The sequence below is a fragment of the Rana temporaria genome, chromosome 2 (genome assembly GCF_905171775.1).
Source record: "Rana temporaria chromosome 2, aRanTem1.1, whole genome shotgun sequence".
NCBI lineage: Eukaryota > Metazoa > Chordata > Amphibia > Anura > Ranidae > Rana > Rana temporaria.
The window spans coordinates 452,065,662-452,087,554 of record NC_053490.1 but is presented as its reverse complement, the minus strand read 5'-3'; the positions used below and the strand labels follow the sequence as shown (position 1 = coordinate 452,087,554).

The 21,893-nt window shown below is 44.8% G+C and overlaps 1 protein-coding gene across 2 annotated transcripts in view; it reads left to right on the top strand.

Moving 5' to 3' along the window:
* Positions 1 to 21,893, top strand: part of KIAA0100 (KIAA0100 ortholog) — a 141,191-nt gene that overhangs the window by 89,266 nt on the left and 30,032 nt on the right. The window contains exons 23-28 of one of the 2 annotated variants that reach the window (XM_040338514.1): positions 184 to 356; positions 4,552 to 4,846; positions 8,099 to 8,256; positions 9,759 to 9,965; positions 21,408 to 21,507; positions 21,599 to 21,781. In XM_040338514.1, coding sequence (XP_040194448.1) covers positions 184 to 356; positions 4,552 to 4,846; positions 8,099 to 8,256; positions 9,759 to 9,965; positions 21,408 to 21,507; positions 21,599 to 21,781 — 1,116 coding nt within the window. Of the gene's footprint in view, positions 1 to 174; positions 357 to 4,551; positions 4,847 to 8,098; positions 8,257 to 9,758; positions 9,966 to 21,407; positions 21,508 to 21,598; positions 21,782 to 21,893 lie in introns of both variants that reach the window. The other variant, XM_040338513.1, reaches the window with a different exon arrangement.

Below are 21,893 nucleotides of genomic sequence, written 5' to 3'. Positions count from 1 at the left end.
ATCACACATTAGCTGTTCAAGTGATGGTCTGTCTAGGTAAATTGTCTTTATTTAGCATTTCATCTTCATTTTTTGATTGGTTATAGCTTTTTCAGAGTTCCAGAGTATGCAGTTTATCGGCCAAAAATGATTCTTTGTCTCTTTATAAACTGGTTTATATCCTTATCACCTTAGCTGGTACAGTGATGCGTCGCCTCATCTCAGAGTGGAGTGTACCTCAAATGACCAGCAAACTCAACCTTGTCACTGTACATCTCATGGCTTCTACCTGTGATGAGAATGCAGATCACCAGCTTGACAACCTGGTACAGAAAACCCATTTGCTGAGCCTTTCATCACTGAGCTATGACAGACAGGTAGGACTGACTAACAGAATGTGCGACTGACAGTATACGTTGTCTCCTAATCAGGGTTTTGGGTGAAAATACTTTATTAAACAGTATGTTTATGATTTATAGCGGCTTTCCAGTTTTGGTAAGAAAATCTACATCCAACTTGAAGGACACAGGATGTCTCAAACCTTCAAGTTATCTGCCACCTACAAGAGAATTGGACACTGGAAAACAAAAAACGTAGCCTTACTTGGGTTGCTGGTTACCTTTATTCCCTGTCCCCATGGGTTTTGCTGCAAAAGGGGTTAACACCATGGGACTAAGCACTGACTTCCTGTGCATGGTCCGCACTCTTTCTGACTTAGGCCAAGCCTCTTTACTTGAGCCTTTACCATCGCACAGTCGCAACATGTCTGATTCTAGACACAGGGCAGCAGCCTCACCTTCTACTAAGGCTTGTGGGGCTCCTCACAGGGTGTCTTCTGATGGCGCCAACTTTTGCATTCAGTAATCATGTTATCGTAGATACTTTTCTGTCCTCCTGAGTCCTTTTTGGCTCGGTCTGGTGTGGTCGGCTCCTCTACCTTTTTGACTAAGGTTTTTGCTGTGATCGTGTAAGATTTTATAATCCAAATTCTCCAGTTACTTGCTACATTTTGATTGCAGAAGCCACAAGCACGCTCCCACGCCCTCTCCGGCAGATTCTATATCTGATTTGCACACAGCTTCCAGAGCATCGGTCACAGAAACTCTGCGTGGCCGAGTTGCTCCAGTCCTTAGATTAGGGTTGGTGGTAAGCTTGCCTCTGAGGAGTCGCAGTAGATTCCTTCATTTTAGCCCTTTATTAATAGAGTACTCAACACTCTAAAATGGAAGGTTTAGCTTGTTGCTGCCACCAGTTCTGTGTCCAGGCATGGACGATGAGTGAGTGAGTGAGAAACTTGTAAAGCGCAACACATGCAAACTGAATCGCCTATGGGTGATGGCTTACAACTCCTAAGACAGCAGAACAAAATTCTCCTGCGCTCTGGTGTTTTGCTAAACACGGGTAATGTAGTCCAGTCTTTAAACAAAAAGGTGGAGTTGCGCTTGAAGAGTTGAATATGCCTTATCAAGGTCATATAGAGATATGTGAAAGATACTTGATCAAGTCTATCTTAGACGAAACGTCGGGAGGCGACGTGCTGACGTCACCGCACGCTGAGGACGAATCCGTTCTGATATGCCGGCCGGCTTTTACATATGCTGATTTTAAACTTCTTAATTGTAAGTGTGTTGCTTATTTTTTATTAAATTTTCCATGCGGTATCACACTATTGTGAGTTTTCTTCCCTATGAACATCCTGCTATTCCTTGGCGAATCTGAGGACATTACTATTGGGACGCTCCATTTTTTCCATGCTTCTTCCATGCTGCTTACATCCCCTCTGCTTTACCTGATCCCTAGGGATCAAAGGCTCTTGTAAGGGTCAGTGTGTACATTGGTGGTGGTTCTCCTCATTATTTCACACTGTCTGTTACCATTCACTGGGGGATGTCCTGTGTGTATTGATCACCACGCAGATTTACACTATGTTAGTTTTATTTTTTCTGGCTGCTCCGTTGGTGGATTGGTGACTTCTTGGAAGATCGTATCAAGACGCAGGCTTCACTACAATTCATGTGATTTGGCTATTTCTGCACTTTCTGATCCGTCAGGCTCTTTCATTCTGGTAAGGGTCAGCATTTCTATTGAGCGGTGGTTCCAGACTTTTTCACCTTTGCAGCAGTGTTCATACTACACAGATTTGATACATTGTTGGACTTTTTATGTGTCACTAATTGGACTATTTTTCATTCATGTTTATGGTCCTTTCACATATCTCTATATGACCTTGATAAGGCATATTCACTCTTCAAGCGCAACTCCACCTTTTTGTTTATGATATTTATGTTTGTATAACATTTTTGAGTTTGCTGCTCTTTCTTTCTTTCTTTTCGTATTTGGTAAGCGCATCATTTTCACATTTCTATATACAGTCCAGTCTTTAGTTTAAGGCAAGGTCTATAGTCTTGCAGCCCTCCTCAAAACAATGGGTGTTCATATGGCTAAAAAGAAAGAGGGAAAAAAAGGAGGGCGCACCGACTTATGATACCACATATAAAAGTTTTATTAAAAATAGAATAAAAGCAATGGTCCTACTCACAAGACAAGCTTGGGCAAACGCTTTTCTGACATTCAAGCTGGATCTCTTGGCACCTGCAAGCAGGACTTGATGACTAGAGGATTGGACAGTACCTCAAATAGCTGACCACGGACCGCCTAGGCTCTGAAGAAAGGGGTGCGCCCCAGAAACGCGTCAGCCGTTTGAGGTACCGTCCGATCCTCTTGTCATCAACTCCTGCTTGCAGGTGCTAAGAGATCCAGCTTGATTGTCAGAAAAGCGTTTTCCTAAGCTTGTTATGTGAGTAGGACCATTGCTTTTATTCTATTTTTAATAAAACTTTTATATGTGGTAATGCACTAGGTCAGCGAGCCCTCCTTTCCTTCTCTTTCTTTACAACTCCTAAGGCCATGAAGATTTTTCCCTTACACCTGGTTTTCCAATTATTTCTCTATGGAAATGCAAAACATTCTGACAAACGGTTTGCTTCTCGTAAACACTTATTAGTCTTGTATCCTTTTAGTGAGGATTTTGTGCAGAAGTGGTCTATTCCCACTGTGGATCTGGCAGCGTCCTACCTTAACAGGTCTCCTATTATTCTGATAGAAGATGCACCTGTCTTCAGGGTCCCAACTATTAAGAGGGTGGTGACATTCCTTTTCTAGAGCCGTTTATCACTGGTGGGCCCGGCTTATCACCCAACCTGGGCTGTGACCTTACTTTGTCACATCATGTCTGATTGGGTACTGTTTAAGTGCAAAACTGAGGAATCCTGGTAGGAGGGGCTATTCTGGCCTAGCTTACAGGTTTTTTTTTTGTTTGTTTGCTGGTGTCCAATCCTCTGCCAAAGCTGAATATTCAGTACATATCACACAGTTAGGGCCTGTGGTGGCAGGTTTTTGCTCACATCACATCAACAGTTTTTGCATTCCCAAACAAGTCTATAGGAATGAATTCTAAGTAAACTTAAAGGGGTTGTAAAGGTTCATGTTTTTTCACCTTAATGCATCCTATGCATTAAAGTGGAGTTCCACCCAGGAAAAAAACATTTGCCCAAAAATCTTAAAAAAATGTGAAAAAAAAAAAAAATTATACTCACCCGAAATACCTGTTGCTATGCGGAAGTTCGTAATCTGCCTCTTCCGTAGCCGCGGTCCGTCTTCTTCATCTTCTCCTAGTGTATGGGGCGTGCTGCTTTCTGGGAACTGCGTGTGTTCTCAGAGAGCAGCCGCCCATTCACAAGTCGGCACAAGACTCGCGCATGTAGGAAATGGGCAGTGAAGCCGTAAGGCTTTACTGCCTGTTTCCCCTAGTGTGAATGGCGGCACGGACCTGCATCGATCGCGGGATCAGCATCGGGGGGGCCATCAGCGCGGGCAAGTAGGACAGGTAAGTGTCCTTATTAAAAGTCAGCAGCTACACTGTTAGTAGCTGCTGACTTTTAAAAAAAAAATATTTGCGGGTGGAATCCCGCTTTAAGGTGAACGAATTTTTTTTTATTTACTAGCCCCCCGTTTTACTTACCTGAGCCCTGGAAAGTCCTGCATCACGAACACGCTCTTCCTTTGCTCGGTCTTTCTCGCTCTTCATTGGATAGATTGATAGCAGCGCAGCTATTGGCTCTAGCTGCTGTCAATCAACTCCAATGACGCGGGGGCGTGTCCTGTACTCGGCAGCTATGGACGCCGTATACAGGACTTGGGAGCGCGCCCTCAAGGTAACCCCCTTGGGAGAACGATTCCCAGAGGGGGTGATCCGAAGCAGGGAGGAGCTAAGAAGGCCGTCGTGGGACCCCAGAAAATGCCGTTCGGTGCCACTCTGTGCAAAACGAGCTGCACGGTGGAGGTAAGTATAACATGTTTGTTATTTCAGACAAACAAATATTCAAACCTTTTACAACCCCTTTAAAAGCCTCTCAAACTGATACCATTGGCACAAGCCCAAAACAATCAACACAGATCCTTACTGACTTTATGAACATTGTTTTATATTAGAGTTATTTAAAAAATGTAGGCTTGTATATACAGAACCCCATTTCTCCCTTTCACCATGTTTTGCAAACTGCTGATTGACAGGAACTGTCTCCTACTGGTGAAGAGAATGCCATCTACACCCATCGGCTGCACCTGGTTGACCTCAGGGCTTCTTGGACAACTCTTAACAGAGACATAGCTTTTGGTCTTTATGATGGCTATAAGAAAGCAGCAGTCCTGAAGCGCAATCTCTCCACAGAGGCCTTGAAAGGACTCAAAATTGATGCCCAGTTGCAGGCTAAGAAGCTGAAACGCAGCTCCTCACGCAACTTTCCTTCTCCTAAGCATGCCATACCACCTGTAGTTACTGGAAGGAACGAGAGATCTCTATCGGGAGGTAGGAGATGCAACTGGTGTGTTCACACCAAAATTTCTAGGTTGTCTGTTATGAGTTGTTCTACAACCCCAATTTCTAAAAAGTTGGGATGCTGTTTAAACTTTACATAAAAACAGAATGCAATGATTTGAAAATCTCATAAATCTATTCAGAATAAAAAACATCAGATGTTTGGGGTCCATGCACACTGGCCTAAAAATCTTGCTCCTAGAGGAGTTTAGAATTTTGCCTGTAGAAGCAACTAATGTTATACAATGTGTCCATGCACATTAGGTCGGTTAGAGGTATATTTTAAAGTGTTACTAAACCCAGAATCTGCATTCACTATATCTGGTCTCCCACAGTACACGGAACATGGAAATGCAACTATTTTAGTAAATATTAACCGATACCTTTTCTCATCAGCAGTATATAGCAGTCTTGTGACTTCTATCAGTTCCTAGTAAACCTTGTAGGAGGAGTTTTCATACTGCACTGATCCTCTGTCTGGACAGTGCTGATTGGCTCTGTGCTGATCACATGCACCCTCCCAAGATAAAAAAAAACTCAATACACACCAAACTGAGCATGTGCAGCCTGTCTACTAGCTCTGTAAATATTGGGTTATTGTTTTGAGCCAGTCGGAGAGGATCAGAGAGACCGGATCAAACAGCCTTTATACACAATACAAAGGATTAACACTTTAGGTTCCACAGTGAGTATAGGGAGCATGCTTTACTGTATAAACAGACTGCTTTTTACTGTTGTGGGTTTAGTAACACTTAAAGTTACGCTTTTTGAGGCAGAAAAAAAAAAACCTTCTGCTTTAACTGACAATTGCGAGGTCGTGCTACGTGGCTCCCAAACAAAATTGATGTTCTTTTTTTTTTCCCCCCACAAATAGAGCTTTCTTTTGGTTGTGTTTGATCACCTCTGAGGTTTTTATTTTTTGCACTATAAATAAAAGAAGAGCGACAATTTTGAAAAAAAAGCAATATTTTTTACTTTTTGCTATAACAAAAACCCCCAAAAATATATAAAAAATACATTTCCTCAGTTTAGGCCGATATGTATTATTCTACATATTTTTGGTAAAAAAATCTCTAAGTGATTTTTTTTATCGTGACTGCGACATTATGGGGGACACTTTTGGCGCTCTTTTGGGATATTCACGTCTATACAGCGATCAGTGCTATAAAAATGCACTGATTACTGTGTAAATGTGAATGGCAGTGAAGTGGTTAACCGATAGGGGGCAGGGAAGGGGTTACGTTTGTCCTAGGGATATGTTCTAACTGTAGGGGGGATGGACTATGTGTGACACAATACTGATCACTGCTCCCGATCACAGGGAGCTGTGATCACCTGTCACTAGGCAGGATAGGGAAATGCTTGTTTACATCAGCATATCCCCGTTCTTCCTCTCCGTGAGATGATCGCGGGACTCCCGGCAGACATAGAGTCCACAGGACCCGCGGTCGAGCTCGCGGCACGCGTACGCCCACCATGCCGCGTCTTAGTGGCAACGTATATATATGTTGATCTGCCCAGATCAACATATTGGTCCCCGCTTACCTTATGGTGGTATCTGCCCATTTATGATACTCGCCCATTTAGTGGGTACAGCGTTGTTCCACTGAGATCCTCTCATGCCCAGCACCGTCCTGCACCACCATGTTCCCTCTGACATCATCAAGAGACGGGCGGGCCTCTCCATGGCACGCCAATAGGCCTGCCCCCTCTTCCTGTTCTTGAATGAAACGCTATGCCTCCTGTTATGTCATGTACAAATCCTTGGAGGCACAGTGGGCAGTGTGCGCGTCATTTTCCTAAGGCGAGTGACATGCATTGGGAGACGAGGTGGACTATATTTTAAAAAAAAAGTACACCAAAGAAAAAGCAATGCCCTATTTCTGCAGAGGAAGAGAGAAGGGATGGAAAGGCGTGATCGTCCTCGGGAGGCTCAAGGTCCGCTTTAAAATGGTACATTTTCTCTTTTTAAACATTTTATGTTTTCTATTGTAAATAAAATATGGCTTTATGAGATTTGTAAATCCTTACATTCTGATTTTATACAGCGTCGCAGCTTTTTTAGAATTGGGTTGTAATCTATGCATTCACAATTTATAAAATGTATATTTGGGCCATAATATGTTTTTCTATGTGCAGAGTTAAATATCTGTAACTAGGGTGATTTTTTTGTTTATTTTTTTTTAACCTTGTCTTATTGGTTTGAATGCCAACTTGCAGCAAATATTAAGTGTACTCTCTCCAAATCACATAAAAGGGTAAGTCATTCAAAAAGTAATTCATTTCTTTGAAAATGGCATTCAAATTAGTAATTTGGCTTCTGAATACTTTAGAGCATTAAAACAGCATTTGTTTCAGACACTTGACATCCCCCCTAACAGAGCTGTAGTATATTGCTTTATGCTGTGCTATAGAGTATTTGCTTACTGCTGGATTCTCCAAGGGTAAAGATTTCAGAATGAGCTTAGATGACAAAATGGCATGATGTAATCCCATTGGTGTCATATCCAGGGTGGGATGTGAAATTGGGGGCCTCTGGGGTAACACTACCTCTCAAAAATAGCTGGTGAGTAATTGAGCTACATAGCGCTGCACCCCATTCCCTCCTCCAAAATTTGCTGCATTTGTACCTAAAATGCATTAAAGTGGTTGTAAAGGTTCCCGTTTAAAAAAAAAATATATAACAAACATGTCATACTTACCTCCACTGTGGAGTTCGTTTTGCACAGAGTGGCCCCGATTGTCCTGTTCTGGGGTCCAACGGCAGTCCCCTCGGCTCCTTCCCGCAATAGATAACCCCCGCTTGCGGGCGCGCTCCTGTGTCATATACTCTGCGTCCATAGCCACAGAGTGTATGACTCGGCCCGGCGCCCACGTCATTGGATTTGACAGCAGCGGAAGCCAAAGGCTGCGCTACTATCAATCTATCCAATGAAGAGCCGAGAAGCCGGGGAGAGAGCAACGCGCCCATGGAAATTCAGGGGTTAAGGTAAGTAAACTGGGGGGGGGGGGGGACACAGCAAGGTGTTTTTTCACCTTAATGCATAGTATGCATTAAGGTGAAAATACACAAACCTTTACAACCCCTTTTAAATAATCTGGCCCCCCATTCAGAACTTTAGTGTGTGGTCTGTTTGTGCCCAATGCACAGTGTGTGATATCGGCTCAATATATAAAAGTAATAAGTATTGGCTTCCACATAGGGTTGCCGCTGTATGCTTATTCGTGTCTGTCCTTCTTTAGGAGCCGATATGCTCCAGAAGTTGATTGAGGAGACGGATAAGTTTGTCGTTTTTACGGAAGAGGAGTCTGGTGTGAGTGAGCAGTTATGTGGAAAAGCTGCCTGTCAGGACACAGACATCTATAATCACAACTGGCTTATTGAGCTGGTAAACTGTCAGGTAATGTTGTATAGCTGAATTTATCCTTTATAGAGCTTAAGAGCTATAAACCAGACTTGTAGAAAAAGAGTGCAATGGAGGGCAGCCTTAAAGTAAACTTATGCTTTGCCTATTCAAAGGAAAGAAATGTGTTCATTGAAAGTGGAGCTCCACCCAAAAGTGGAAGCTCCGTTTATCTGCTTCCCCCTCCGGTGCAACTTTTGTCACCTTTTCTGGCAGGAGGAGGGGAGCGGATACAGGTTTTTGGCAGGTACCCACTCCTACTTCCAGGTAATCACGCTGCAGAAGTTCGCCCCCCCCTCCTCCTTCCCCATTGACCGCGCAGTCTGCTTTGTGCATGCGCAGTAGTGAACTGGCTTTGAAGCCGCAAGGCTTCACTGCGGGTTTCCCTTTACAAGCAAAGGGATCAGGTTGGGTGCTGACTTTGCGGAATCTCTGGTAAGGCAAGTGTCCCAATATTAAAAGTCGGCAGCTGCAGTATTTGTAGCTGCTGACTTTTAATTTTTTTTCTGAAGGAGGCTGGACCTATTTAACTGCCACCCTGCCCAGCTGTATATACTATACTCCTTTTCTTTTCACTCTCCCACTGCTCTGCTTGACCGCCTGGAGCAAAGGGAAGCCCTGAGTTGCAGCTAAAGATTCTTTCAGCCCTATGTTACTGTAAGGGATAAAAAACAGCGCCCACTAAGTGTAGTATATAAGAACAACACGTTTATTCTGAAAGTGAACAACTCCCATATAGAGGATCTTGAGCATAGCATATCAGTGGTAGTATCGTGCTGTGTCCTTGGGTCAGGCAAGCCAGTGGGATGCCACTGCCACGTCGGTGGTTCCCAGCGCTCCTCAGCTACGTAGGCAGCTGCATGTTGACACTCCAGTGACTGCTTGGGCGTGATCCCGGTCGTGACATCAGGGGTGTGTGGCATGCTTTTGGAGCAAGCATGCTCTTTCCTGAGGCCTCGGTATCTTGCTGGCTTGCCTGAGACCCACAGCAGTATTGACCCAAGGACACAGCATGATGCTACCAATATTATGCTATGGTCAAAATCCTCTATATGGGAGTTGTTCACCTTCAGAATAAACGTGTTGTTCTTATACTACACTTGGTGGGAGCCGCTTCTTATCTTTCAAGCTGGCAGCCACAGTGTGATTTTTCAAGGACTGTCCTTTGATTTTAATTACTTTTTTTTTTTATTTATTTTTTTGGGGATTTATTACAGCCCTATGAGTTTTTTACTCCCCTTTCACTTGTTCCTCACCATCTAGCTCAGGACACCACTATTGTTCCCCTATGTTGTATGCTGGGAGCCTGAGCCGCCAGCTCCCAATCGTCCAATTAATGTATTGACATTTGGATAATTTATAAAACTTGAATTGGCCGTACTGGTCTCAACTGAAGTAAAAAAAGGCCTGATCTTGAACAACATTCCACCATTTACATTTACCATAAAATAAATCTAGCTTTCTATGCTCTTATACACTTCTCACTTCTGGGTCTACAGATGGTGCTTCGAGGAGCCGAGACAGAAGGCTGTGTGATTGTGTCTGCAGCAAAGGCCCAACTTTTGCAGTGCCAACACCACCCATCCTGGTATGGAGACACCTTAAAGCAGAAAACATCTTGGACATGCCAGCTTGACAGCATGCAGTACTTTGCTACTACCGAGAGCAGTCCAAACGAGGGAGAAGATGGCCAGTGCTGGTTGGAGGTAAGCCTTTGTTCTAGATCTCATTTTACTTGTGAGCATTACCTTCATTAGATATTCACATTACAGGTTATACGTCTAAAAAGGTATGGGATTGGATATCATCTTTGGCGCAGACTCGACTAAACTCATATCCAATATATACCATACTATTAGACAACGTAGGGTGAATGGGGTGGTCCAGGTAGCGAGAATTCAGTGGGAGCAGGACGTGGGGCCTATTGAGACGGAGGACTGGGGGGAAATCTTGGAGGGAGTGAAAGCTGCATCCCCCAAACTTTTGGATAAGTTGACACAACTATACATACTTCATCAGGCTTACCTAACTCCTCTGAGATTGACGAAGTTTCAACCCACAAGGAGTCCAATGTGCCCCATGTGTCTATTGACAGAGGGCACCTTTTATCATTTGTTGTGGCAGTGCTCCGACATGCAGGCTTACTGGCTACAAGTGACGCAATTCCTGCACGACAATATGGGATCTCCAGTGGGAATGGACCCGAAGCTTTGCCTACTAGGGCTACTGCCTGACGTAGAGGTTGATAAGTACCAGACTATCTTTATACATGAGTCACTGTTTATAGCTAGGAAGGTAGTGGCCAAGGCGTGGCTGCAAGCGACAGCCCCGTCGCTTAGGGACTGGAAAAAGAAAATAAATGCTGAATTGCCTTATAGGAAAATAATCTATATGCATAGGGGACGCCCACAGAAATTTGCTAATGTCTGGGACCGGTGGCTAGAGGATGGGGAAACGTGTACTGTATAATTTGAGGGCGAGTTGGGGGAGACGGGCCGTGGAGGGCGGGGGGATAATGTTTGAATAGTATAACTAATGTGGGAATCCTAATGACCATTTTAGATATGCTGATTGAATCAACTAGTGTGTGCGTAAACTTGGATTGTACTGACATTGTGGGTTGGCTAAAATTGATTGTATCCCTTGTGTAACAGGATAAGGTGGAGCTCCTGTATTGTATATTATGTATGCCTTGAATACATCTCAATAAACTTGTTTTTCTGTTTTTTTTTACATTATCTTAATCCTGGTGAGCTGCTACTTTGAAAAACAATGTCCTGCCCTCTGAAATGTACACTCGTTCTTGTGAAATCAAAGAAAATACCTGTGGGAGGGGTTAAGGTCTCTCATGTAGCGTCTTCCCGACCATAACGCCAGGATCCACCCCCTTATTCCTCTTCTGTATGACTAACATTGGTTCCTAGTAGTCAATGTTGATTGCGAGAGTGAAGTTCCACTGATTAGGTCTGGGGGTGCGCAATCAACATTGATTATTTTCAATCTTTATGCTGCTAGCATTGGTAAATAGATAGGAAAGTATATCGGGGGTTATCCTCAAAAGAGATACTCCGACTTAACTGCTGTTCAGTCTGTGTGTAACTTTGGAAACGATCCTCAAAAGGCTTTTTCCAAAGTTACACAGAAGATCCGGCATGTGTAATTGAATTACACTGCCTAATTTTAGGATGCAGTACCGCATCCGCCGCTGGGGGCATTTCGAGTCGAAATGCCGTTGCTAGTATGCAAATTAGCACTTAAGGCGATCCACAAAGCTTTCTAGCTTCCTTTTTGCGCCGTAAGTGTTATTTTGCAAGTGTAAAATTAGGGCTCGTTTTACAAAGTGTAAAGTTAGTCACACCTTGTAAAGGCCCATTGCAGCGACGGCATTTGGTATGCTTTCCCGAGGGAGAACTCCACGTCAATTTGTAAAAAACAAAACCGGCATGGGTTCCCCCCCAGGAGCATACCAGGCCCTTAGGTCTGGTATGGGTTGTAAGGGGACCCCCCCTACGCCGAAAAATCGACATAGGGGGTCCCCTACAATCCATACCAGACCCGTATCCAAAGCACGCTACCCGGCCAGCCAGGAAGGGAGTGGGGACGAGCGAGCGCCCCCCCCCCTCCTGAGCCGTGCCAGGCCGCGTGCCCTCAACATGGGGGGGTTGGGTGCTCTGGGGCAGGGGGGCGCACTGCGGGCCCCCCCACCCCAGAGCACCCTGTCCCCATGTTGATGAGGACAGGACCTCTTCCCGACAACCCTTGCCATTGGTTGTCGGGGTATGCGGGCGGGGGCTTATCGGAATCTGGGAGTCCCCTTTAATAAGGGGGCCCCCAGATACCGGCCCCCCACCCTAAGTGAATGGATATGGGGTACATCGTACCCCTATCCATTCACCTGGAGGCAAAAAGTAAAAGTTAATAAACACACAACACAAGGCTTTTTAAAATATTTTATTATTCTGCTCCGGACGCCCCCCCTGTCTTCGTTATTAGCTCAATTACCAGGGGGGGCTTCTTCTTCCGCTCTCCGGGGGTCTTCTCCGCTCTCCGGGGGGGGTTTCTTCTTCCGCTCTCCGGGGGGGGGCTTCTCCGGACTCCGGGGGTCTTCTTCCATCTTCTCCCCTCTTCCGCTCTTGACTCGGCGAACCCCGGTTCTTCTGCAGCTCTCCGGTGCCTTCTTCTTCAGCGCTGGCTGCCTGCTATGTTTGTGTGTTAGCTCGATTTCAAACAGGCAGCCGGCGCGGTCTTCTGTGGCGTCAGGGTCTTCTGGTCTTCTCTTCCTTTCTTCCGATGTTGCCTCGTCGCCTGTTGTCGCTGTATTGATGGAAGCGCGCCTTGCATCACATTTATATAGGCATCACCGTCCCATCATGCTCCGGCAGGTACCCACGTGGTGGGTGCCTACCCACGTGCACCCACCACGTGGGTACCTACCGGAGCATGATGGGACGGTGATGCCTATATAAATGGGATGCAAGGCGCGCTTCCATCATTACAGCGACAACAGGCGACGAGGCAACATCGGAAGAACAGAAGACCCTGGCGTCACAGAAGACCGCGCCGGCTGCCTGTTTGAAATCGAGCTAACACACAAACATAGCAGGCAGCCAGCGCTGAAGAAGAAGGCACCGGAGAGCTGCAGAAGAACCGGGGTTCGCCGAGTCAAGAGCGGAAGAGGGGAGAAGATGGAAGAAGACCCCCGGAGTCCGGAGAAGCCCCCCCCCGGAGAGCGGAAGAAGAAACCCCCCCCGGAGAGCGGAGAAGACCCCCGGAGAGCGGAAGAAGAAGCCCCCCCTGGTAATTGAGCTAATAACGAAGACAGGGGGGGCGTCCGGAGCAGAATAATAAAATATTTTAAAAAGCCTTGTGTTGTGTGTTTTATTAACTTTTACTTTTTGCCTCCAGGTGAATGGATAGGGGTACGATGTACCCCATATCCATTCACTTAGGGTGGGGGGGCCGGTATCTGGGGGCCCCCTTATTAAAGGGGACTCCCAGATTCCGATAAGCCTCCGCCCGCAGACCCCGACAACCAATGGCAAGGGTTGTCGGGAAGAGGTCCTGTCCTCATCAACATGGGGACAGGGTGCTCTGGGGTGGGGGGCCCGCAGTGCGCCCCCCTGCCCCAGAGCACCCAACCCCCCCATGTTGAGGGCACGCGGCCTGGCACGGCTCAGGAGGGGGGGGGGGCGCTCGCTCGTCCCCACTCCCTTCCTGGCCGGCCGGGTAGCGTGCTTTGGATACGGGTCTGGTATGGATTGTAGGGGGACCCCCTACGTCAATTTTTCGGCGTGGGGGGGGTCTCCTTACAACCCATGCCAGACCTAAGGGCCTGGTATGCTCCTGGGGGGGGAACCCATGCCGTTTTTTTCTTTGAAAATGGGCATGGAGTTCTCCCTCAGGAATGCATGCCGCTGTCATTTTTTTTATCCCCGACGCAACTTTAAGCCGTCGCGATCCTCAAAACTCGGCGTAACGTAACTTCGCGCATGCGCAGTACGGCCGGCGCGCATGCGCAGTACGGCCGGCGCGGGAGCGCGCCTCATTTAAATGGGACTCGCCCCATTTGAATAGGAACGCCTTGCGCCGGCGGAATTTTAGTTACACAGCCTGAAATTTCTAGATAAGTGCTTTGTGGATCAGGCACTTAGGTAGAAACTTTAAGGCAGTGTAACTTAAATTGGATTTTTTAAGTTACGTCAGGTTTTTGTGGATCTGGCCCGTATATCATGACTACTTGTTTTAAAGTTTTTCTACACTTTAGTTACGTCTTGTTTTCCTTGCCTAGGCAAATGATGTCATACGTCACTGGAGGATTAGTGTCAGATCATTGATTACGCCATTAGTAGTATAAAAAAAAAATGCCAGTATATAAACCATAGTTTGTAGGCGCTATAGGTTTCACTCAAAACAATCAATATAACTTATTGGAATTTTCATATATATATATATTTTTTTTTATTAAAAACATGTAGCAGAATATATTTTTCCCAAAATTTATGAAGACATTTTTTTTTTTTTTTAATTGGATGGGTTTTATAGTCGAAAGTAAAAAATGTTGTTTTCCTGAAAGACTTTTGTGGTTTTGTGTAGCCCCGCCCTCGCTCCTACCCCATAAAACCCCACTCCCATACATTTTCAGGCTGAGCCAGAGGCAGTTTATTTTTTGTCCTCACTCATAGGACCATTTTGTATGAAGTTTTACTACCTTTTGGAAGTATCGTCGGCCGGGTCTCGTGCGGGGCACCTGTGTGAATGTCAGGAGCGTCCTGTGGTATCCAGACATGTTCCAGGGTGGCTCAAGTGGTCACGAAGTCCCCAGCTATTAGTGGGGTGGTGTCATGTTACACATATGCAGAGGATCGATGCCTGGACAAGTGGAGGGCTCAGCCATTGGCGGGTGTTTTCACTAGTCGGATGCCCTGCTATCAGCGGGTGACCAGCATGGTTGCCGCAGCTGCTGTTCCTGCCGCTGGGATTTGAGCCGCCCTACAGATGCATAGATTGCCCTGTGGAAGAGGTCCAGGATTCATGAGTATGTTTTTGCTTGAGGTCAGCAGAAGGGACCAGATGCCATTCAGGCTGTTGGGGAGTAACTCCACTTATGTTAAGAAAAAAAAAAGAAGAAAAAATGATAACTAAAATGAAAACATATGGAGATTACTATGATCTGAGTGATGAATGTGCATTGCCGCATTTTATCAAAGTTTGGTGCAGTTGCCTACCTTTGCGTAGAGCGACAATTTTGAAAAAAATGCAATATTTTTTACTTTTTGCTATAATAAATATCCCCCAAAAACATATATAATTTTTTTTTTTCCTCAGTTTAGGGCGATACGTATTCTTGTACCTATTTTTGGTAAAAAAAATCGCAATAAGCGTTTATCGATTGCGCAAAATTTATAGCGTTTACAAAATAGGGGATAGTTTTATTGCATTTTTATTAATTTTTTTTATTTTTTTACTACTAATGGCGGCGATCAGCAATTTTTTTCGTGACTGCGACATTATGGCGGACACTTCGGACAATTTTGACACATTTTTGGGACCATTGTCATTTTCACAGAAAAAATGCATTTAAATTGCATTCTTTATTGTGAAAATGACAGTTGCAGTTTGGGAGTTAACCACAGGTGGCGCTGTAGGATTTGGTGTACACTGTGTGTGTGTTTACAACTGTAGGGGGGTGTGGCTGTAGAAATGACGTCATCGATCGAGTCTCCCTATAAAGGGGATCACTCGATCGATGCAGCGCCATAGTGAAGCACGGGGAAGCCGTGTTTACACACGGCTCTCCCCGTTCTTCAGCTCCGGGGAGCGATTGCGACGGAGCGGCTATAAACAAATAGCCGCGCCGTCGTCCCGGATCGCTCCCCGAGGGGACCCGACCGCCGCAAGTCGCGGGGGGGGGTCCCGATCGGACCCCCGACCCACGTCTAGGCAGGGACGTACAGGTACGCCAATGTGCCTGTACGTGCCATTCTGCCGTCGTATATGTACATGCGGCGGTCGGGAAGGGGTTAAAGCATGTCTTGCAGCACAGTGCTTGTGCTGTGTAATTTGCCCCCCCGTATCACCTGAAATACCTGGTTGATCCTGCCTGGCTAAACTCCCCCCCCCCCCCCCCCCGTAAACTGACCACGGTAATCAGGGCTTATGAGCCCTGACACCGTGGTCAGAGTATGTGCCTCCGTCATCTGCAGCCCTACTCTCCTGTGTCTGTGTCTCCCTCTGTCCTCCTCCCCCTCCCCTCTCTGCCTGTCAGCTCCCCGTTCACCTAACCTGCTCTAAATATAACAGCGTTTTTCTTCTATAGTTCTCGCTCATATAAAACACTAAGCTACCCATGTCATTCATAAACATGCTGTATAATGGCTTATTTCAGAGTGCTGTTCGGCGCTCACGTGACTGCCCGCTGGTCTCCCCCTCTCACGTGTTGTGGTGGTGCTCCGGGGTGAGAGTGCAGTGCCAGTATTCCTTTAGCAGTAGTTAACTCCTAGAAAACAGAACCAACAATTACATTGTCTTTTTGGACATCTTAGGAAACTTCAGTAGCTGCAGTTTGGATTGGGAAGGTTATTTTAATATATTACTACATGGCTTGAGTAGCAATTGTACATGTTATAATATTTCTTTACAATCTGGCTTTCTCCCTTAGACTTCCAGGTATTTATGTCTTACTGCAACAGGTACTTGTGCAGCCGCAGTCTAATCCTTCTATGCTGTGGTTGCTCTATGCAGGTTATAGCTGAAGAGGGTTACTGAGAAACAAAATAAAAATGTCCTAGAACTCACTATCGCATAAGAGCTGCGATTCAGGTTAATCACGTAAATCGCAGCGATCCTCTAGTTGTTGACTCACCGATCAGGGTGTAATCCAGGTAATTTGAGCAGACAAGGAACAAAAATGTTAACTAAAAGTAATTACCGCCGACTAAGCAGCTTGAAAGAGGATCTTTATTGCAAAGTAGGTAATAATACAAAAAAACTGGCTAATTAAATTCCACCACCAACAACTAAGCATAAAAAATGTAAATGGACAACGTTGTCTATAATAAAAAGCAGCTGCTGCATTCATATCGCATCAAACGCATATGGGCACGTTATCTTGTATAGTGGCCTATCCGAGAATGTTGTAATGAGTTCAATGACACCATACCAAAAAAAAAGGGACTATTGAAAAAAAATGGCAGGGTTGTATGAAGATACATATTCCTGTGTGTGTGGTGTCTCCAAAAGTAACATGTGACGGGTCGGGGGGGAAATACTCCAAAGGTATTTTAAAGCGGAGTTCCGGCCACAATTTCACTTTTTAAATATAAATACCCCTGTAATACACAAGCTTAATGTATTCTAGTAAAGTTAGTCTGTAAACTAAGGTCCGTTTTGTTAGGTTTTTACAGCATTTAGACACTTTATAAAATAGAAATTGACTGGGGCCATCTTAAGTGTGGGCATCATGAAGCCAGACTGTATGACTTCCTGTATTTCAGCCTTGCAGATCTCGCACATGCTCAGTGCTGCACAAGCAGTGTAATAGGTTTCAGATCAGGTTTCAGCACCTGTACTGTCCAAATCACATGATTCTTCGAGACTGGGGGAGTGCACAGACTCCTGGAAAGTTACACCCACTACATTCCCAGGAGTCTGTGCGGTGTAGGTTAAGCACCTAGGTGCAGGAAGAGGGAAGATTAACTATTCTGCCTAGCAACAACACTTTGAAGGCATCTAAAAAAAAAAAAAAAAAATTCTTAAAGGACTAATGACATTTTTTTAAAACTACTGATGTAATGTTATATTTATGGGTGGAACTCCACTTTAAAAGCACAGTTTTAAAAGATTAGAGAACTAAAGTGATGATTATTGAATCCACGGTTCAGATTTCCACTGAATGGAAGATATATGGTGAAGGGGGCCAGTATCCTCCTTACTGGTACTGTTCCTGAATTGTCAGCTTTTCTGCAGGCCTCTTGAAGCTGGTGTATGGGAAGCTGACTAATGGACACTTGTTATTAAGCCTCTCCAGATCTGCATGTACTATGTAATCTCGGCCTTTGCTGCTCATGCCTTGGCAGGCAAAACCCAGTATAAATTCCCTGCCTTGTTCAGGCATCCAGGGAGGAAGATGTCAGCAATGCAACAGGTTGCCACAGGTAGTCAAGACTCACTAAGGGCCGGTTCACACTGCTGCAAATTTGATCCGTTGCCATTGCTCTAATTCGCAAGTCTTTTTTCTAACATACCGTCGTTTTCCATGAGTGCCATTCACATCAATGCGCTGCGAATCTAAGCTGAGTTAAAAAAGGGTCCTGTGCGAGTTTGATTCTGTGCAATGCGAATTTAGCTCTATAGACTGGCATTCCCTGAAATCGCGGACACAAATCGCGGTAAAATCGCAGCCCCAAAATCGCGGTAAAATCGCAGCCCCGAAATCGCGGTAAAATCGCACAGTTTTGAAGACGCAGTAGTGTGAACAGGCCTTTAAGGAGTCTGTTACAACTCTCCCTGTGCAATGATTCTCTACTCTGGTCCTGCAAGGAAAAAACCCTGACATTGTCAGTCAACTGGCTAATTTAACCCTCTTCAAAACATTACAAAAAGGAAGATGAGAATCTATAAGCAGGTTTTTGTACTTCCCATTTGTAAGGCTGTCAGGATGCCTAAATGTAAGATCCTGCATTTAGGCGATCAGAGCAGGCTTTTAATTTTTACACAGGAGACTTGGAGCTCCTATATAAAGTCACTTTGAGAAGTAAGGCCCAAAGTTGTTGAACCAGTTGTTTTCGGCTCATTAATGATTACTGTGATGTGTGGCTTTGTATAGCTTTTGCTGTGCAGCCTTGTCACTTAGAGCTTCTCATTGTCAAAGGAAAATATAGGAAACAAATAGTGCAGCGCTAAAACAATCAAAATCACAAAATAAAGTGATAAATGGTTAAGTGAAATGTTCGCAATAAAATCCAGTGAGAAGAAAGTCCATATATGTGTATTGATCACGTATTGTGGAGAAACTCTCACTGGATTTCAGGGAGTGCCCTCCCAGCTGAAAGAGGGCACAATCCAGCCCATCTTGAAGAAACCTACCCTTGACCCCAAGGACCCAACTCATCGCCGTCCCATAACAGCCCTCAACGCTCTCTCCAAGGTAATGGAGAAAGCAGTGGTACAACAGCTACAACAGCTGCAACAGCATCTGGATACCTATAATCTACTTGATCCATTTCAATCAGGTTTCCGTCCTGGACACGGGACAGAGACAGCATTGCTCAAAATATGGGACGGCGCCCTTGAGGCCGCAGACGAAGGAGAATCTTGTCTCCTGGTTCTGTTGGACCTTAGTGCAGCCTTCGACACGGTAGACCACAAACTGTTACTGACTCGGTTGGCTGAGGTAGCCGGAGTCGCAGAAGGTGAGTTATCATGGTTCTCCTCCTTTTTAGAAAACCGATCACAAACAGTGAAATTGGGACCTTTCACTTCTGAAAAACGCACGGTATCATGCGGAGTCCCTCAGGGATCCCCCTTGTCACCGGTGCTTTTCAATATCTATCTTCGCCCTCTCTTTGAAATCATTAGTAGCGAAAATCTACCATATCACTCATATGCAAACGATACGCAATTGTATTTTCGCATCTGTAACAAAAATGATCATCATCCCAGTTTAGAGAAATGTCTCTCTTTGATAGAAAACTGGATGACAAAGAGTTATCTCAAACTCAATAGTTCCAAAACAGAACTTCTTCTGTTTCACGCCAGTCGGAAGAATCAACTAGCAACAACCTGGATACCGCCGCCCATTCTGGGCAAAACCATCACCCCTAGCGCAAAAGTCTCGGTGTCATCTTCGACTCCCACATGACAATGGACGCACAAATAGGGTCAGTAGTCAGCGGATCTCCTCATCTGCTGCGCCTACTACGCAGACTTATTCAATTTATTCCTAAAGAAGACATAGCGGTCGTGGTAGGAACAATTGTGAACTCCAGACTGGACTATGCAAGTGCCCTTTATCTCAGGCTCCCAAAGTACCAAATCGCTCGTCTGCAGGTCGTTCAAAATACGGCCGCCAGACTGGTGACTGGGAAAAAAACATGGGAATCAATCTCACCTTCGCTGAGAATCCTTCATTGGTTGCCAGTAAAGGACAGGATTGCTTTTAAAGCACTCTGTCTGACGCATAAGTGCATCCATGGAAAGGCGCCGCAATATCTATGCGAAAATATAAAAGGCCACAACGCCAATCGCGTCTTGCGATCCACCGACCAAAATCTGGTTCAGATACCCAAAGCCAGATACAAATCCAAGGGAGAAAGAAGGTTTGCGGTACAAGGTCCTAAACTATGGAACGCTTTACCAACCAGCATTCGGTTGGAGGAAAACCACCTGACCTTCAGAAGACGGATCAAAACTCTGCTTTTCTGATGCTCTGGAAAGACAGCAACAACTAGCGCCCAGAGGCGATTCAGTTCGCATGCGTCCCGCTATATAAGTTTTTCATTCATTCATTCATTCATTCATTCATTCAATTGGAACACTGAAGGTTGGACGACCGGTATCAAAGGGAAACACAGTTCCTTCACACAAAGATAAGATACTCTTACCCTGTGTTGTGGACTCATCTGTTTATAAAACAGTGGGTCTGATGAGCTTATGGTCCCCAAGGACCTGAGGCGATGTAATGAAGTCTCCCAGGTGAGCAATGCAGTCTAAATGGCCCCTATGAGATGGATCTCGAGGGCTGAAGCGACAGACCAATAGACGTGCTGCTACAGACTGGATGCGGACCAGTTCCAATAAACTCCAAACAAATATAAAATAGACAAAAGAGTCCTCCAAATGGTGCATGTCAAAATAAACACTGAAGGTTTATTAAAATAAAACAGTTATTTTAGAAGAAGAAGAAAAATGAAAAATAAATAAATAAATAAAATAAAACAGAAGTCATATAAAGATGACAACAATTAAAAGTGATCACGAAAATGGAAAAACAAAAGCAGTATGGGGTGCCGTAAAGCATAAAACCTGACGCGTTTCGGCTCAGAAAGCCGTCACCAGGGGCATATCACTGCACCCCCACACTGCTGGCTTTTATAAAGGAAATGCAAGTCGGAAAATATAGTAATATAGTACAGCAAAACCTTGGCTTGCGAGCATAATTCATTCCGAAAACATGCTTGTAATCCAAAGCCTTTGTATATCAAAGCAAATTTCCCCATAAGAACTAATGGAAACTCAAACGATTTGTTCCACATTCTTTGGTCCTTCTGTCTATAGTCCTCATAAAAAGATTATAGAAATGTGTTGGTTGTGTAACCATAAAATGTCCATCCACAAATGGAAGCCTCCACAAGGTGATTAGAAACAAAATCTAGCAGGAGCTACAGAGTATAAAAGAGAAAAGAGGTGTCACTAAGTGTAGCAATATGTTGCTAAATGTTGTACCTTCATTAAATTGTAACCATATTTCTACACTTAGAGGTGCCTCACTTCTCTTTTACACTCAGTTGTGACATGACGCTACTTGTATATCAAGACATCTTTTGTTAATAAGTCAAAATGTATTAAAAAATGTTGCTTGCCTTGCAAAACGCTCTCAAACCAAGTTACTCTCAAACCAAGGTTTTACTGTATCTGCTCGTTCCCATTAGGTGAAAAACATTGAGGAACACCGTCACAGGAATCTGGACACTGTGCAAGAGCTGATGGAGAGTGGTCAGGCTGTTGGAGGCATGGTCAACACAACTACAGGTCAGAATCGTATTGGTAGCTTTTACTGCTATGTAATAAAATAAAAAACTGATTTAAATGAATTTCTTCTGTTTGTCTATCCATGTAACAGACTGCCATCAGCCGATAGAAGCCCACCAAAACCAGCAGGTCCAGAGAATAATCTCCCGTTGTAATTGCCATATGTATTACATCAGCTACAGTCATGATATTGACCCAGAGCTGGCTCTGCAGATCAAACCACCTTCAACACCTTTAAACCCAGAGAAGGAAGACTTGCTCAAAGGACAAGAAGGTATGTTTTGAATTTTCTGTGCAAGGTACTAGATTTCATTTGGAAAAAGCCTGTATTTTGTGCAGTGTTTTGATTGAAAGATAGCCTGATAAGAAGTAGGCTGTGTTTCCAG